The sequence below is a fragment of the Meriones unguiculatus genome, chromosome 10, assembly GCF_030254825.1.
Source record: "Meriones unguiculatus strain TT.TT164.6M chromosome 10, Bangor_MerUng_6.1, whole genome shotgun sequence".
In the NCBI taxonomy this organism is placed as follows: Eukaryota; Metazoa; Chordata; class Mammalia; order Rodentia; family Muridae; genus Meriones; species Meriones unguiculatus.
Genome location: NC_083358.1, coordinates 3,856,164 through 3,874,943, shown reverse-complemented (window position 1 = coordinate 3,874,943; position 18,780 = coordinate 3,856,164). Strand labels below are relative to the sequence as shown.

At 53.9% G+C, this 18,780-nt stretch overlaps 1 protein-coding gene across 12 annotated transcripts in view; it reads right to left on the bottom strand.

The window, feature by feature from the left end:
- The window catches only part of Ttc13 (tetratricopeptide repeat domain 13), a 53,266-nt gene that overhangs the window by 10,416 nt on the left and 24,070 nt on the right, over positions 1-18,780 (bottom strand). For 4 of the 12 annotated variants that reach the window (XM_021648530.2, XM_021648536.2, XM_021648571.2 and 1 more), the window contains 11 exons: positions 17,604-17,669; positions 16,098-16,190; positions 13,810-13,926; positions 12,961-13,071; positions 8,110-8,192; positions 6,886-7,027; positions 6,278-6,452; positions 2,994-3,150; positions 1,407-1,537; positions 863-995; positions 23-115 (listed from right to left, as the gene is read on the bottom strand). In XM_021648530.2, coding sequence (XP_021504205.1) covers positions 23-115; positions 863-995; positions 1,407-1,537; positions 2,994-3,150; positions 6,278-6,452; positions 6,886-7,027; positions 8,110-8,192; positions 12,961-13,071; positions 13,810-13,926; positions 16,098-16,190; positions 17,604-17,669 — 1,301 coding nt within the window. The remainder of the gene's footprint in view (positions 1-22; positions 116-862; positions 996-1,406; positions 1,538-2,993; positions 3,151-6,277; positions 6,453-6,885; positions 7,028-8,109; positions 8,193-12,960; positions 13,072-13,809; positions 13,927-16,097; positions 16,191-17,603; positions 17,670-18,780) is intronic. The other 8 variants (XM_021648579.2, XM_060391803.1, XM_021648589.2 and 5 more) reach the window with 3 other exon arrangements.

Below are 18,780 nucleotides of genomic sequence, written 5' to 3'. Positions count from 1 at the left end.
GGCCAAGGCACAAAGCGCGCACCTGATTAGGTTGATGTGGTTGTTGAACCCTCTGCTGAGACTTCGCGCCGGCATCTGATCCAGCCACAGCACAGGCTGGTCGGGATCCGCGATCCTGTGAGACACGGGGCATGAGGGAGGAGACCTCACCCACAGCCTTCAGGATAAACTACAGAGGGGCCTCACAACACTGAGGAGGAGCCCTTACTGGCTCTGAAAAGAGCGCGCCGGCTTGCCACACCTGGGAGAAGCCAGCCAAGGCTGATGGAACTGTCAAGCCAATGGGAGTCAGAATCATCCTGGGAAACACACCATCAGGGAGACTCAGAGAGGAGGAGCTGACGGGGAGACCAAACTCAGGAAGGAGAAGGTGGCTGCACCCCAGCTCATCTCTGCTTCCTGACTGGATGCGCACTGGCAGCCTCGTCCTGCCGCCACACCATCCCACCACCATGGAAGCCCCGAGCCACAGCAAAGCCTCCTCCCTTCAACTGGTTCTGCCCTAACAGTGAGCACAGGCGCTAAGGTCCTGGGCAGGCATGTGTGTGCTGGAGAGCCAGAGAGGCCTGCATGGAGGACACGGGCCACTGGGGAGGAAGGACACTCGGAGGACCTCAGGTAAAACTCCATGCTCACGCAGGGGCTTGGAGACTGAGCAGCCCTCACGCCTATTTCGAGAGCACACGTGGAGTGTGCTCTGCAGAATGAAGGTAACAGTGATTTCCAGCAAACTATGAATTAAGCGCAACACCTTAATTCATAGTCTTCATTCGGTAAGCAGGTCGGGATTCAGAGCTCTTGGTGAGGAAGGGCCGGACGGGAGCGCTCTCCCGCTCTACCCGCTGCCCCTCCCCCGTGTTACCTTCTCCACTTCACAGCGATGTCAAACATGTCCCTCCACTGCATCAGCCTCGTCTTCCCATTCATGCGGACCTTTGAGTTGGTCCAGGTACGGTGTACGGCCTGCATGACTTCCAGCGCTGCCAAGCCCATGGCTAAGGGGGGACACGAGACAGAGCTCACCAGAACCCTCTGCAAGAGGCAAACTCTCCTTTTCTCTCCAGCCTTGGCGACCAGTAAAGAACCAGAAGCAGCTGGTGAGACAGCGAGACTGGGCTGCCGCCACCCAGCACTGCTTCCTGCCGGAGCCCAGCCCATCCTCCCTCCTGTGGGAAGGACAGCTGCCCTGGCTCTGCCCGCCTCTCAGTGAGGGCGTGGGAGCCCGCTCTGTATCTGCATGACTGCAAGGGCCCAGGTGGAGGGAGCACCCTCCTCCAGAACTCTCTGAACTACGCTACGCATTTCCGTTCTGGCCACGTGGAAAGCTGAGTACAACAATTGCTAAAGGAAGACAGCCCGGCCTACAGACCCTGTTCCCAGCCAGAATGTCCAGAGTCCCAGAATACCTCTGTGTACCCTCTTGTTGGGCAGGAAGCCTGGTGTTTCGTACTGCATCAGTGAGCCCAGGCGGTCAGCTACGCAGATCAGCTCCTGCACTTCAGCCTTGTAGCCTTCCAAGCTCTGAGGGAGCACATCCCTGCGGGAAACGCACACTTGCACAGTCCTCAGCTGGAACTGAACCGGGACACACACAGGACCAGGCGGCCTCTGCAGCCTGGCATCCCATCACACACTAACAGAAGCCATCTCTGTGCGCCGTCTGCTCGCATATGCAGGTCAGCACACCAGGAAGTAGCACAGGTGGGCTCCAACGCCCCATGGTTGGCATTTGCTCTGGAAACTGCTCCAGGCGGACAGTGCGAAGTGCACCTTCCGGCAAGCAGCCACGCCTTGCCCACCTATGTCTCTTAACACTTACGCAGTGCTCAGGGATCTGAGCTGATTTCAGCCTGGCTCCTTTTGCCCCCATGCTGGGTAGTTCTCTGCCGACCTGACCTAAGCTGGAGTCATCGGAGAGGAAGAAGCCTCACTTAAGAAAACTTCTCCACAAGGCCAGACTACAGGCAAGCCTGTAGGGTATCTTCTCTTTGGTGACTGATGGGGAGGGCACACACCGTTTTGGGTGTGCCCTCCCTGGGGTGGTAGTCCCAGGCTCTATGCGGAGGCAGGTGAGCAAGCCAGTCAGCAGCACCCTCCATGGCCACTGCCTCAGTTCCTGCCCCCAGGTTCCTGCCCTGACTTCTTTCAGTGATGTGGAAGTGTAAGCAAATGTGAAGCGCTCAAGGCCCAAGGCGGCCAGGTGCTCCTTCCCTACCAGTACTCGTGGTGCGGGCAATTAGAGGTTTGGCTTTTGTTTCCGTGCTGTTAGCATGTGGGCCTACAGGAGTAAATGGGGGTAGCTTTCTACTCCAAGGAGCCTGCCACCATGTCTGGGGAGGTCCTGGATGCCTCCCACACAGGCTCACACTAACTCCTAAAGGCCCCCTTCTCCGCTGCAGGGCAGATGACACACTGTCTCCCATGAAATGCCAAGCTGCAGGGATGTCTCAGCTCTAGGTCCTGCTAGGCACCTGGCTGGCAGTCAGCCTGTGCCCTGCGTCTGTTCTGTAACCCGCCCGCCCTTAAGGGCACGTGCCCTGGTCAGCTCTGACAGAAGCTGCCCAACAGTGCAGTTTTAACCTGCGGACCTTGGCTGGCCCCGAGCCCTGCTCCTTCCCAGCGCTGTGACTGTAACTGTGCTACCACAGCTGCTTACAACCTGTTTCACCAGCATGGAGCAAAGAAGAGCGTTCACTAAAGGCTGCCCAGAGCCGCCATGATGCGGAGGGGCAAGAAGTGCCGAGAATAACATCTGGGAGAAGCTTCAAGCTGCCTTACAGGAGGAAGGGCTGGTGACATACAAACTGCACAAGGAAGCGCACAGGAAGTTGTTTGCTGACAAGAACGATCAGCCCTGGGGAGGCCGAGGCACTAAGCCTGAAATCAGCCTGAAATGAATGCACACTCAGCACTACCCACAACAAACGTTAAAGCAGAAGTGAGCATCGGGTGGGCTTGGGGCACCCCCTGCGCCCACACTGCCCCGCACTCACTTGATGTGCGGCTGTAGCCCAGGCTGTTCCTCGTAGCCGTCTATGAGGAAGGGCAGGTTCTTGGCCCAGTGGTCCTTGAAGCTGCCGGGCAGGTCTGTGTCAACGTTGTACTCCGTCAGAGGGGTATCAAGGTGAGCATGCAGGTACCGAGAGTACTCTGTAGATGGGAAAGGAGCTGCCGAGGCCAGACCCAGCCAGGGAAGTCCTGGCCAGCACGCTCAGCACACTGACGCTTTCACGAGCTGTGGCTCCAGGGTGACGGGAGCACGCTGCCAGCCTGAAGCACAAGGGTCAAGCACCCACAGGGCAGCCTGCGGCTGCTACATCCCAGGGACCTTGCTACCAAGCAAGCCAAAGAGCCCGAAGCCCGACGGCACAACAGGCTGAGCCTTGGCTCTGTCCGCTCTGACAGTCACACGGCTGTGCACGCTCAGCACGACCTGACTGACAGCTACATGTCTGTACAGAGCCCTGCAGAAGGGAACAGGCCAGAGCACCGGCCCGCTTCCAGCTCTGCTAAGCCAGGAGTGAAGGGCAAATGTCCAGGAGATGGCCCACAGGGCTGCTGACAACTGAGTCAGTCATTAAAGAGTTCGGGGTGTTTGGGACAACACACACACACAGCAGCCTGTTCTTCCAACCATGACGTCTATGAAGCCCAAAGTCTGGTCAAGGTCAAATATGGCTAATAAAAAGTCACAGCCAAACTGAGATGTCCTGTGGTGTAACATACACCCACACCCCAGGGGTCACACACTGGAGTCAAAAATCATGGATGAAACAGTTTTAAAATTTTTGAGCTGGGCACACTGGCACATGCCTTTAATCCCAGCACCCAGGAGGCAGAGGCAGGTGGATCTCTGTGAGTTGGAGGCCAGCCTGGTCTACAAAGTGAGTCCAGGACAGCCAAGGCTACACAGAGAAACCCTGTCTCAAAAAATTTTATTACTTTTAAAATTATTTGTGAGTGTGTGTGTGTATATATACATATATATATATGTATATATATACACACACACATATACATATATATATGACTGTGTATGTGACTGCGTATGTATGTATGTATGTATGAGGATGTGTGTGTGAACACGAGTATGTGTGTGTGTTTATATATATGAGGATGTGCATGTGACTGCGTATGTGTGTATGTATGTATAAGGATGTGTGTGTGAACACAAATATGTATGTTTGTGTATTCATTTATGACTACTTGTCTGTGAGTGTATATATGAGTGTGTGTATGTGTGTGTGTGTATGAGTGTCTGAGCGTGACACATGCAGGAGTGCAGGTGCCCTTGGAAAACAGGGATGCTGGACTCCATGGGGCTGCTCACAGTGGCTCTGAGCTGCCACACGTGTTTGGTCCAGGAACTAAAGTCAGGTCTCTCAACCACTGAACTGTCTCCTGAGACCTAAGCCAGGGCATTTCCAAGCAGGCCCGTTGTGGTGGCGATGCATGTAATCTCCTCACTCAAAGGCTGAGACAGGAGGATCACCAGCTTGGGGTACAAGATGAGATGCTATCTCAAAAAGACACACACACAAGCAAAAACAAAAAAACAAAACAAAAAAAACCCAAAACACGAACAAAAGCCTCTAGCTCTCTATTAATTATATGCTGAATTTAAAAATAAGAATTTTTATTAAATTAAATTTATTTTTATTGAATTAAAAAATCATTAAAATGATCTCCACCTGCTGGATTTTACATTTCTTTTAGATGTTTTCTTCATTTTACTAACTTGGGGGTGGCCTGTGTGTGCACCAGTGTGTGGAGGACTGAGGACACACGGTAGGGCTCAGACCTTTCTCTCCATGCTGTGCACCCTGGCACTGGGCTCAGGTGCCAGCTGTCTTTACCCACTGAGACCCCTTGCATGCCCTGTGCTTTCCTATTTTGATATCGCTATTACTAACTTAGGATTACACACTTGCTTTACAACAATGCTCTCAAGGGTTCATAAAAACAAAGGCAAAATACGTGGGTTTGCAGACAGCAGAAACACCTTCCTAAGTGAGCGGGAAGACACACACCGGGACACACTGTGTGTATGTTAGAAAGTGCATGTATCACGGGCTGGTCTTCTCTCAATAACGTCAGTCTGTGGGGTATTTCCTTAATCATGACTGATGTGGAAGAGCCTGCCCACTGTGGGCGATGCCACCCCAGGGTGGGGTCCTGAGGTGTGTCAGAAAGCAGCTGAGTGAGCCCTGGGGAGCAGGCCTGAGCAGCCCGTCCATGGCGTCTGCATCAGCTCCCACCCTAGGCTCCCGCCCTGCCCTCCTCCAGTGACAACCATTATCATGTGAGCAAAATAAGCCCTGCCCCCACCAAGCTGCTTGTGGTCAGTGTTTCATCACAGCAACAGAAACCCTAAGACAACATGTATGTAAGCTGGAAGAGCTATGTGTGCACACAGGAAAAAGTGTGTGTGTGTGTGTGTATGTGCGGGTATGTGTGAACATAGGAAGATGTGTGTACATACATAGGAAGATGTTTATGTGAGTGTACAGCAAGGTGCCTGTGTGTGTGTATAGTAATGTGCATGTGTGTGTGTGTGTGTGTGTGTGTGTGTGTGTATAGTAATGTGCATGTTTGTGTGTGTGTGTGTGCGCGCGTGCGCACAGGAAGATGTGTGTACGCACAGGAAGATGTTTATGGGAGCATACAGGAAGGTGTGTGTGTGTCTGTGTGTACACAGTAAAGCATGTGTGTGTGCATAGGAAGGTATGTTTATGTATGTACATAGGAAGATGTGTGTGTGTACATAAGGTGTGTGTGTTTACACAGGAAGATGTGTGTGTCTATATAAGGTTTGTATGTGTACATAGGAAGATGTGTGTAGGGATGCTTTGGAAGGCCCACGCACGTGTTCACTGAAGATGGAGATGGAGAAGCAGCAAGCGTGTGCTAACCCGAGAATTGCTTCCTGTCTCACCAAACTGTGCCTTTCTGATACAGGAGGATATGACATAAGTGAGCGGCCAGGTGACACTCAACGGTGACCTCAACCAACGTGGGTACTCCCTGTCCTTCAGAAGCGAAATGAGAGGGCACAGACATGCCACCCACAGGATTCACATCCGCTGCAATGTGTCTTCCTGCAGGGAAGGGAGACAGAGCAGCAGGCCTGTCTCGGGAGACACTGGGGCCCTGGTCCCGAAACCTCCAAGAGCAAGACACGCTGAGGACAGGATGGCCCCACCCCACTCCCTCACAGAAGCAGCAGGGCGACCACCTCTGGGCGTGGAAGTGGACGTGCCCACCACTGCCTGCTTACCTCGGAGATACTTCACCCGTAGGTACTCCGGGCTGGCCTTCTGGCCGGGGAGGGGGTCATTCAGCATGACCTTCGTCTGAGCTTTAATCCCCTCATAGAACTGCCCCATGGCCACGTGGCTGAGCCCCTTCATGTACTGGCACACTTCATTGTACGGCTCCAGCTGCAGGCAGCGCTGCATTAGACACAAGCGGCATCAGTGTCACGGGGGTGGGACAGCATCTCCTTCAACCCGGAAGCCTTCCTGGAAGGTTAGTCAGCTACAGAGGTTTCTAAGTTAGTCGAGAGGCCAGGACAGTGTTTACTCTCTCTGTCTCTGTCTGTCTGTCTGTCTGTCTCTGTGTCTATCTCCCTCCCCCCTCTCTCTGAGACACGGGGTCTCACTATATAGCCCTGGCTTGCCTAGAACTCACTCTGTAGCCCAGGCTGGCCTTGAACTCACAGAGCCACCTGCCTGTGCGTCCCAGGTACTGGGATTGAAGGAGCACACCACGTCCAGATTCCTTTTGTGCGTGGCCTGTGCTGGTAGCCGTGGCCCCTTCAGCTAGCTCTGCTGCACTCTCTGAAGACCTCGCAAGAGCCCTGGCCGGGGCTGTGGTGAGGCTCACCTTGAAGTTCTTCAAGGCCTCCTGCAGGCTGCCGTGGTGGTAGAGCATCACGCCCCGGAGCTGCAGGGTCTGCACGTGGTTCTGGTTGAGCAACAGGGCCTTCTGGAAGCTCTCGGTGGCCGCCTCGAAATTCCCCAGCTCTCTAAGGATTGAACACCGCGATGAGCACGGAGTGCAGCGCGGGGAGCCCCAGGGGGTGTGTCTCTGCTGGGGACACCTCAGGCACGGCCACAGTGTCTTCACACACTTAGGAATCTAACCCACTGCAGGACACTCACATTCTTTGGTTTCTCTACGAAAAAGTGACTTACTGATTTCCACAATCAGCAATTTCCAAATGCTTATTCAAAGTCCTCTCTAGTGCACCCGTACCAACCTCTAGACTGCTATGGATGCAAACACTCCTCCCACGCTGGGGAAAACGTGCACGGATCAGTCATAAAAATGTCAAATCCAGAGGATTAAAACTGTAGCTCTCTGGTCACTGAAGTAAGTTACTTTAGTGAATGGAAACAGTCCAGATGCCAATTTTCTAAAAATGAGGAATATTTTTAAAAACACAGCTTCCTGACATCTCTGCACTCATTTTATGGTTGTTTCCAACCTACTTTCATTGTGTATCTAACCGTCCTGTGGAGCAGGGGGCCAAACGTCACCTTGAGCCCCACAGAAGCATAGGCATCTCCCCAGCTGGTGCCAGCCTTCTCAGACCATCCATCCCACAAAGCAGCTCTCCACCTGAGGGGCGGGGCTTCCCTGGCTCTCTAACAGCCTTTCCCCTGCAGCCACAATGAACGGCTCCTTTAAAGGCAAGAGGCCTAGAGGCCTACACTGGCTTAGCTGCAGAGTTCATGCGTCCTCACTGTTAGCCAGGCCACTTGCCTTTCTGATCACAGTGACACTGCTTTTCAAAGCTGAAATACCCTGACAGGGAGGCAATGCCCAGAACCACGAGGTGAGGGCTGGCCAGAGCTTATGGAATTGGACTGACTTTCCCACGGTTGGGACTTCCCTACCGCATGGCCTGGCAAGTGGTGACAGTGTCCATCACCCAGGCACAACACCAGTCTACGGGCACTGACACCCTCAGAGAGCTGTGCTTGAATATGCAGGTGCCATGTGGGTCCTGCTACGGGTTCCCTCACACCGCAGAACAGACGCCAGCGGGCGTGGCAATGCCTTCAAACCTACCGTCTTGGCCTCCTTTCAGCCCACGGCACTCACCTGTAGGCCTGTCCCAGACTTTTGTACGCATCAATGAAGTCAACTTTCTGTCTCAGCGCTTCTTTGAAGGCCTCGATGGCTTCCTGGGGAAGGCACGAAGAAGAGGCTCTTCACATGTCTGCACTCACATTGCTAAAGGTTACATACATGCCGAGCCCGGCTCTGGCAGGCTTATCCTAAATAAGGCCAGGCAAGAGGCAGGCAATGCACAGAGCTTTGGGAGGCTGTGTTCCTAACGGCACACACACGTATACCCGTAGACGGCCTCAGGCTGCGCCTCTCAAAGTGTGACAGAGCTGCTGTTCCATCTATCTTGGCAGAACCCGTAGTGCTAACAATTTCACCTTCATAAGGACATCGTTTCTTCCATCTGTAACAGGCCAATGAGCCAAACACTCAACAGCCCTGAGATTATTCCAAAGGACAGCCTGCTGCACTTAAACTGAGTCAACAAGATAGAGTAAAAAAAAGGGCTTCCTGGGTTGGTGGTCAGGATTCCTCGGATCACCAGGAAAGTGGTGTAAAAAAGAGCCCACCCAGGGCTGGGCACTGGGCACGCTGGGGCACCAGGCACAGCTGGGCTGGGGTGCTGCAGCCACGGAGGGGACTCCGGAGCACACTTTTGCACCTACCTCATGTGAGAACCACTACCTGAGGGCACCACTCTGCTCACGGCTACACAGCCTGAACACGGGCACCCACTACACCTGCACTTGCACATCATGTCACTGTCAGGGTAATAAAAAGTCACAGACATGTCACCCTTTCCAGGGACAGGACTAATGGCACTAAGTCGCCGTCGCAACCAGAAGACTTGGCTTTAGACACATCGTGTCTGTTCAGTCAGATGCTGGCAGGAGTGCCCCAGGCCTTGCACACGGTAGGCACTCATTCAAGGCATAACCGCAAGCCTTCGAAAGCCATCTGTCTCTGCATCCAGGCTCTCCGTAGATGGAGAGCAGCTTCAGCCTCTTCTGAAGCCATGGTGGGGATGATCAACCGCTGAAGGGCCCCATGACTCTGACCGTACTCCTGAAGTGCCCAGCCTTAACCTTCTAGGACTTTAATGATAGTTTTACTCAGCAAACACACAGTGCATGCCTACCATGTACCAGAGCAGTGTGAGGGGCGGGCACACGAGCAGCCATTCCCTGTGTCCTCTAAGAACACCCAGTCAATTCAGAACAGAAAGCCAACTGTGAAATGGGTTGTTGGCACCAATGCTACAAGCTAGAATGACACAGGAGGGAGGCCCTGGGAACAGGGAGAAGGAAGGATCAGCTCCGGGGTCTAGGGATGAAACAACACCGTGCGGAGCTCAGAGACAGGAGTAGTGGGAATTCAGAACAGTGCACAAGGATGTGAGTGGAGACAGATAGAATGGAACCTAGCTGGTGCCTGCCCAGGTATCCCAGGCCCTGGGAACAGGACGGCAACTGTGGCAGAGCAGCAGTCGGGGGTAGAGCAGGGAAGCGGGACCCAGGCTGGGTCAGTGGGCATGAGACAATAAAAGCTCAAGGTGAGTGTCCCTGAGGAGAGAGAAGGGTCAGGTTCAGGGACATTTCTGAAGGCAAACAGCCAGAGTCTGGTGGCGCTGAGGGGAGGAAGAAGAACAGGGCGGTACTAGGCGGTACTGGACGAGGGTGTGGCCGCTGAGGAGCACGGGGATATAGGGAGAGGGGGCTGGGTCATGTTGAGCCTGCCGTGTCTGTGGACATCCAGGGGAGGTGCCCAGTGGGCATCCGCTGCCCACCCCACTTACAGCATGTGTGGACGCCACACTTCTTCAAAGTCTGATTCTCTTCAGCTTTTAAGGCTTTGGTTTCAGGGCTCCTGTCTAAGCACTGCTCAGCTCTCTATCTCACTCTGCCAAAGAGGGACAGAGCAGAATCAAGACCTTAAGCCGCTGGGAACAAGAGACGAGCACACATGAGGCGACCTCTACGCAGATAAACCGCCTCAGAACCCTCAGCCTGCCAGGGCCGCCATCCACTCCCTCACCACCGCCCTCCGTGCTCCCAACAACAGACGGCTTAGTGGGGAGAGCTTACAACATCCCTATGACGTGGACTAAATGGATGGAAAGTTCCTGCTGTTGAATCCCCAGGGCTAGATCCGGCACACTGTACAGCTGTGTGACGGGCCTGGCCAGGAGCGGTGGCGCTCACACGAGGAAGCCGTGGTGCTCATGCGCAGCAGCCAAGGTAACAAGATTACAAGCTGAACACCGACTTGAGCTGCAGTCAAGCCCTTTCTTTAACAAATTACATAATAAAAAGCTCTAAAATGTTGAATATCCTTCCAGCACTTACAAAATAAAAAAGTCACCTAACCAATTTCTAGATCGCCCCTGGCCTGAACAGACCCCTTGAAGTAAACGTCGGCCCAAGGCCACTGCTGAGTCTACTGCTCCGTGTCTGTGGACGGCAGACACCCTTTAGCGCCTCAATTCAGAGACTGCTGTCCACAGCAAGGATGCGGTGGGACAAGAGGGAGGCAGCGAGCTCCTCTGACCTGCTTGGACAGACAAACCACCACAAACAGCCCCCTCGGCTTCTCCCACTGCCCGAGTGTGCCTCGGATGCGCAGAGTGACAGCGCAGCCAAGCCTCAGAGCCTGTTTCAGAAGCCCGCCTCTCGCCTGAGCTGGATTCATCAAACAAGTGGAGAGTGCATTTGCGGGCACGTGCTTCCCTTCAAGAAATACTCAGAAAGTGGACTGGACAGACTTTTCCTTGCCTCTTCTCCTCCCTGGGGCTGCCTCTGAGCGCAGCACAGTGGCCTGAACCTTTGCACCTCCAGAGGCTGTGAGGAGATAAACGGAAGGGGCTTGCTGGACGGGTGGGCACAGCCCAGAGAGTCCTACACCCCCACGGGCAGCTCCTCGCCTGAGAGGAAGCCCTGCTTTCGGACATTCTGGGCATGAGATGTGAGGAACATACACAGAACTGGCAAAATTCTTTGTCTTCTGGTTTTCAGCGGGATGGGAGTTTGTAAAAAGCACCTATAAAACACAGACGAACTTTCTCCTGATAAAATAACTGTAATAAAGCTTTTCTCATGGGGCTATCAAACTCTGTGGGCCACTGTGAGGAGAGACAGAGGGTGTGCCTACTTTATGGGCATGTGAGAAGCTGGTAAGTCTGGAGACTATGGAGTCAGCTACGTGTCCGGCGGGGAGTTAGCAGAGCTCAGAGCAAGGGCGCAGCCAGAGCCCTAAGGCCACATTCATGCTCTGCCCATCTCACCTCTGGACACAGGCTGTCGACAAGAACCGTCCTCAACACCGAGGACTTACTTGTGGCCCAGACAATCTGCCATCTGCAAACACATCTGCAGCCCTCCCTGCAGGTGGCAGCGGCGGCTCTGGGGTCCCTCAGATACTAAACTGCACAGCGTCTCTGGTCCTCAGACAGGACGGGCCAGCACTGGCATGGGCCAAACGTCCAGCCTCTGAGCTCTGCCAGGCTTCTGTGATGGCCTGTAAGAGCTAACACAGGCAGGGCCTGCAGGGGCCATCAACACGGTGAGGGGCAAGAACAAACCGAATGCTTTCCCCTGAGCAGTTCAGAGCTCTGGACGGCAGGTCTAAGGAGGAACAGCTGGTGCAGAGAACAGGTGTGGGGGGCAGTGTGCACGGCCGTGTGGTGAGAGGGACGCTCCCCATCCCATGCAGTCTTGGACACTGGGTTCATGACCGCCCTCTCTGAACAGGACTGCTTCACGGCACAGTGCGCTCTCCAGCACGGCAGCTGGCTGTGCGCTCAGGACAGCCTGGCCTTCATCTAGTGGCCTGAGTACCCTGTACTAGGGCTCCAATGGTACTTGGGGCCCAGGGAGAGAGGCAGCAAGGCTATGGCCCGGCTACAGGTACAGCCTGCTGCAGCAGGGACCACAGAGACACCAGGACATGGGATGGCCTGCCCAGGAGGAAGCAGCATACGAGCACACGTGCACGCGCGCGCGGCACACACATGCACACACACACACACACACACACACACACACACACACGCACGCACACACCCCTCATCAGGTCAAGTGGCTTGAATTTTTCTAGTGTCCTACCCGTCCTACTGCCCTGTTCCCTGGCCCATGGTCACACTGGTCACACTTGTCACATCATCAGCCTCAGCAACATGTCCCTCCCGCTCATGTGGACCCAGCAGCTGGGTCACATCTTCTCAGCCACCGTGGGGACCTACAAGGGCCTCCCATCCAGGCTCCCACGCTTCTCACCCGGGCCACAGTCAGAGCCGATTACAGACTGGGTGCCCACTGTGATTTCCCCAAAGCCATAGCTCCTCTTGACCCTTACGCTTGGCCAGCGCGGCCAGCGCTGCTCCAGAGGAAGACCTACCAGCAGCCAGCCAGCCTTTTGACTCTCTCCTTAGTTACCTTAGCTGCCTCCCGCTTAGCCCTCCATGTAAGGACCAACCGAGAGCACAGTCCCGCAGACTGCATTCTCAAGGAGGCAGCTAAGGCACCTGAGATGTCATTTTGGCACAATCCAAGTCCCCCTTCCCTGCAAATGAAGTGAACATGCATGCACACACATTCATGATGGACGAGTGTGCGTGCACACGCGCACACACACACACACACACACACACGCACACGCACACGCACACGCACACACACACACACACACACACACACACGCGCACACACACACACATAGAGCTAAGAAACCAGCCGCACCACCCTGAGATCAGCTCCGCTCAGGCCCCTCCCCACCAGCACACACACACACACACACAGAGCTAAGAAACCAGCCGCACCACCCTGAGATCAGCTCCGCTCAGGCCCCTCCCCACCAGCGCAGTGGGCACAGCAGCGCAGGCAGCTTCACCTTCAGAAGTCCTCTGTGAAAGAAAGTTAGGCCTTTGTACAGCATGGCTGTGGGCTGGTTTCTGTTCAGCTCCAAGGACTGCTGAAAGTCCTCGTGGGCTGTCGCGTAGTCCTAGGGAAAGGAGGAGGAGAGGTAAGGTGCTGTTTGTTAGAAATTGGATGCTTTCGGCTGTGGACGGGCAGAGAGAAAACCTCAACGCAACCTGGTACTTTTGGCCTGGAAGGGAATGCCACAGCCAGGCTGTCCAGCCACACTGGCAGTCCTCGCCCAGCTAACTGCTAACCGGTGTGCACAGAGGCCTACTCTGGGGCCTTCCATCTCAACCACAGGAAAAGTGTCCTTTCAAATAGCAATGAGACCGCTTTTGCTCACACTGGACACTTGTGCAATGACCAGGCTGTGGTGTAACCTCACTGCGTGCTGAGCTGACTCGCTGGTGTCTACATGCACTGTTAGCGTACTGCACGCTCACAGACACCTGTGCTCTAGGGGCCACTGTGAGAGAGACAGAGTCTGGCTGGACTCAGGTCATGTAAACAAGGGTGGGGGAGCCTCACGGGCTCAGACCACAGCTCTCAGGCGGAGAAGCAGATGCATTCGGGTTGTGCCTCCAAGCAGGAGCTATGCGCCACTGCAACCTTTCCGTGCCAGTCTAGAACGTGATGCTGCTGACGACCAACACGGACGCGCGGCTGGCCCAGTATTCTCCCCTACGTTTAGTCTCTGCCAAAGACAGTGCTGTCACAGCCGCCTTGTGGCGAAGACACTGAACTGAGCCTGCTCGGCAGAAGGGTGGCTCCTGAGGAGATGGGGAAGTGAGGCGTGGGCCAATCATCGTGGGGCAGTCACCTCAGAAATGAAGTACAGGGTCCCCCGGTGTCGGTACAGCCGTGCGGAGGGCTGAAGCTGAATAGCTTTAGTGAGATCATTTACGGCTTCATTAATTCGCCCCAGAGGGGACAGAATCTAGAAATCCAAAACACGCAATCAGGAACGTTCCCAGGACCAGCCCTACACTGCCAGGGTCTTAATTTTCCAGTGCCACTGAACCACACGCCACTCACAATCACCCTGCAGCAGGCTGCAGCCTCAGGCACAGACAGAAGGCCACTCTGGTTAGGATGGGGGCTGGGGTATAGCTCAAGCAACTGCCTTGCTACTGACTCTGATCTGGGCCTACCAGAGTATCGAGCTAGGACCCCTTTTTTTTATGCTACGTTCACTCTTTAAGTAAAGGGCTGGCATATGCACATTCAACCACAGGGAGAGACAGACAAGCCCCTGGCAGTCCGTCATGGTCTCTAGCTTCCTGAGGGAGTGAGAGCTGAAGGACAGGTCCTGACACCCCAGCGCCCTGTCAGCCCTGAGCTCACCAACCACACTTAGCATCACAGCGGAAATTGTCCACCTATGTGTGAAGCCCCTTAGAGCCAGCACAGGGTCACTGTGGTCCAGGCAGCGTGACGACACAGGTGACAGCCCAGTACCAGGAAGGGAGTCAGAGAGACAGAAGCAAGCCCAGTGGGTCCCTGTGTCCCTCCAGCAGGTCTCTATTCAGGGGACTCTAGGAAGGCTGTGCTCACCCTGTTGGACTCTGCAGCTCAGCACAGCCTGGGACAGCTCAGGGTGGGCCCAGCCCGCGTGTTGGCAGAGAGACAGGCACGTGACCCAGACCTGCTCACAGGCTGGGGTGGGGCGACCTGAAGGAAAGTTGCCCTTCTCTGCTTATTCACCCACATCTTGGCACAGCTGCCAATATCCACAGTAATGGGTTAAAACAGTTTCATCAACTATAGATTAATTCAGGAAGCACAAGAGCAAAGTGTCCTGCAAATTAATTCTGAGACAGACAAAGGCAGGCTGCACTTGAGCTATGAAAATCATGATGCAGTGACTGCTGTGTCATAAATACGGCTATGTATTTTTAGATAGTGGAAAGTTGTTGTTCTAATTACCAATCTCACTTAGATAAGCAACTAGCATTCTCTTAGATATATAAAATTTTAAAGCCTGCGAGTCTTAACTGAATTCCTACTTTATCAGAGTCATTTTAGCAGCCCAGGGTCCTGAGGGAAACACCCACAAGCCCGCCCTGACCTACTGGGGCACAGTGGCCAGCCCGCCCTGACCTGCTGGGGCACAGCGGCCAGCCCAGGGAACACCAGCAAGCCTGCCCTGCCCTGCTGGTGCAGAGTGCCCAACCACTATCCAAGGGCCTCCCACTGTGGGGACAGGACTATAGTCACAGAGCCTGAGGGTGAGACCCAGCTTGGCAGGTGAGGAGCTGAGAAAGGTTAGAGTAAAACCAAGGCCCCGACATGACACGAAAACACTTAAAGAGGCTGAAATAGAAAATGCCGCACCCCGAGGACAAGACCTCTAGATGCAGTCTTGGGGTGACTGAGCACTCAGGGTCCTGTCAAACGGCTGGCTGCATTCACATCAGCCACACCAACACACTAACCACACCAGCCATACCAGCCACACCAGCACACGGGTCCCCAACAGCCCAGCTCTACTGCCAAAGCACAAACGTTGAAAACACAGAGCAGTCTTGGCCCTCTCCTCCCAAGGCTGCCCAAGAGCCTCACCCCGCGCCTGGCATTCTCCCCACCTCCTGTGCAGGCCCTGCTCGTGTCCACTCGGCAGACAGCTGCAGGCACCCTCGCCTGTCTCCGCCTGAGATCTGCAGCAAACCTACCTGCTCCAAGCATCTGTGGAGGCAGGGCCATCTCCCAAGAACTGTACGTGAGCTCGTGGATACACACACGCAGCCACGGTCATTCATTCATTCACTCATTCTCCCTATCCTCCCTTCCATACCAGGGGCACAACTGCTCCCAAGAGCTACATATTTCAGGTTCTCCCAACTGCTAGCCACTTTTGTTAAACTGTGTCATTTTTATCTGCAGTATGCTGTATGCCACCTCTCTAATGAGCCCACTGAGAAAGGCACAGAACCACATGCTCACACTAAATATCACTCATATATGCCTCGAGAGCATCATTCCACAGCTGTCCAGTGGGAACATAATTCAGCATAAAGAAGCATTAAAAGTTTCAATGATAAAATCACGGGAAAACGCTCTGCATTTCAGCTAATCCAGTAACAGAGGGAAAAAGAAAGCTGCACTCACTTCAGCTCGCTGCTCAAATACCTCTGGACGGTCAGGTTCCAAGGCGATTACTCGGCTCAGTTCAAACAAAGCAAGCTCAGCATTCTTAACGTCCTTGAAAAGGTGTTAGCTTAGTGTGAGACACGCTCAGAACAAGATCTGTGAGACACTAACAGTGGCACTGCTCAGAGATGAACAAACGCTCTGCTCGCTCAGCTGCCCAGCTCCCCATCTCCCCACCCTGAGGGAGTGGCACCCAGTGACCCACGAGTGCACAGGTGCAGACTTTACCTATCTAAAACAGGGGCGAGCATGTGGGCGCCACCGAGGAGTGAGGCCCACGCTGTCCGCCAGTGAGGGACAAGAAAATGGCTAAAGCCACGAGCCCACAACTCTGACTCTACGAGCCAAGCTCTCGAGTGAGCATAGGCTGATTTCACGCCTAAATATGCATACTTAAGTTCCCACTGAGGGTGAAAACAAGTCCCAAGCTGAGCTGCAAACTCTGGCCAGGTGGGGACGGGAGCAGCAATGGTCTCTGGGCTGTGTGGGCCCTGGTGCCTGCTGACCTACGTATAGAATGGTTTTACACCCTCTACGCCATGGTTACCAAGGCCCAGTTCAACCAGGTCCCCCATGACTCAGGAGAGTACAACTATAACTGTCCCATCAATTTCGCCAAGCTAGTACCTGCTGAGCAGAACTTTTAAACTCTAATAAATTTTAACTGAAATATTTCATGAAACATTAAAGGCAGGATGTCTTTAATGTAAAAGTTATAAATGATAGTTCCTCCATGACTGTCTTTAGTTGAGAACCACACAGAGGCTTGTGTACAACACTCTAAGCACGCTGGTCTTTCGGGTGCCCCATGACCCACTGCATAATCCCCACAACCTTGAGAAAGCACTTTTAGAGCATGGTGGCTTTTTCATGAACAGGGCTTACTGTAGCCTCCACCCCCTTCCTCAGGGAAAAAGAGGAATGGCTTGATTGTGCTTGCAAAGATTTTTCCCTATCTGCAAAATGCATATAATCCCAGCACACGGGAGGCAAAGGCAGGAGGATCTCTGTGAGTTTGAGGCCAGCCTGGTCTACAAAATAAGTTCTGGGACATCCAGGGATATACAGAGGAACCCTGTCAAACAACAACAGCATCAAAATGATAATGACAATAATAATAAACATGTTCTTTCATCCAACATGTCACAACTGTATGAGGGTCTCAGGCTGTAGGTCCTACTTGTGACAAGCAATCCTACTCTGGGTAATGTCCTGGGTAATGCATTCTGGGTAATGTCCTAGGAATGCAGTAGGTGTCTGGCTTCTCCTGTGGCCAGCTCAGCACTGACTGGAAGAGCCAGGGGAGCCTGGTTGCCAGCCTTCCAGCCACAGTGCCTAGGCTGATTATCCCCCTTCTCTCTTGGCTGTGTTCTGGCAGAGCTGAGTGAATGAGAAGCAGGTTGGACAAAGTCGTGGGTGCGGCAAGCCACGTGGGCAGGTGGCGCGGAACCAGCACATACTCACATGTAGTCCCTTCTTTCCATAGGCTATCCCTCGGCCATAAATTGCACTAACCAGATCAGGCTCCTCCTAGTCAGACCAAAACAGAAACACGTCAAAACCCGGAAACAAATAAAATAAGCAAGAGTCAGCTTCTGCTTCAAGCTACTCAATACCTCAAAAGACAGCTCTGTATCTTTACACTACTGTGACCCCAGGTGTCTCTCCAGTCCCTGATCTGAAACCGTAACCACAGAGCTCGCAGAGGAGACCTGCTGAGGAGACCCACACTGGACAGCAGGGTCCTGGCACTCCTTTGTGGAGTTACCTTCCTACACACACTGCCTTCTCAGCTTCGCTGAGCCTGGCACAACAGCAACCATGCCTCACAGAGGACCTCAGAGCCCAGGAGTTGGGGAGATGTGAGCAGGTGCTTCTCTGATGAGCATCCATGTTGCCCTGAACAAACCCATGACAACCTGAGGAGGCAGAGTCCCCGCGGCCATGGGAAGGGCAGCAGTGGATCCCAAAAGTGCTGAGGAGCCACGAGAATGAGACACCTGACTCTGTGGCTCTGCCATTCTTCCACACTTGCCAAGGTAAGGGCACACCTGACTCTGTGGCTCTGCCATTCTTCCACACTTGCCGAGGTAAGGGCACACCCTCTGCAGTCTCTCCACAGCCCCGTCCCCCAGGCCTGATCACTCTTCTGGCAGAAGAAATACCTGTCTACGCTGAGTGTCTGCCTCATTCACCTCATTTCTGGATGCTTTGCTACAAGATCCTGGTGCAACCTGAAGATCTGTACAGAATCGCCCTGTGCCAGGCCTGTCAGAGGTGAAAACGCTGCTCAGCTTTGGACCTGAGTGCTGCATCTGCCCGACTACTGACAAAGAGCACCTCAACATCCATGCTGGTGGAAGGGAAGGACGTCCTCCACTCAAGTCTTAGAGGCTGCTTAGGCAGAATAAGGACTGTGGTCCAGGCTCTGGACAGCAACAGGCACACTGTATGCAAACGCCACAGAACTCCACCCAACAACTCTGCCCTGCTAGTACCTCATGGGACGAGCAGGACAAGTCAGGCCTGTGATACAAGAGCTAGGGGATAAGACAGGAGAATCGTGAGTTTGAGGCCGACCTGGGCTTTGTAATAAGACCCTATCCTAAACAAACACAAAACAGTGATGACAAACAAAAAT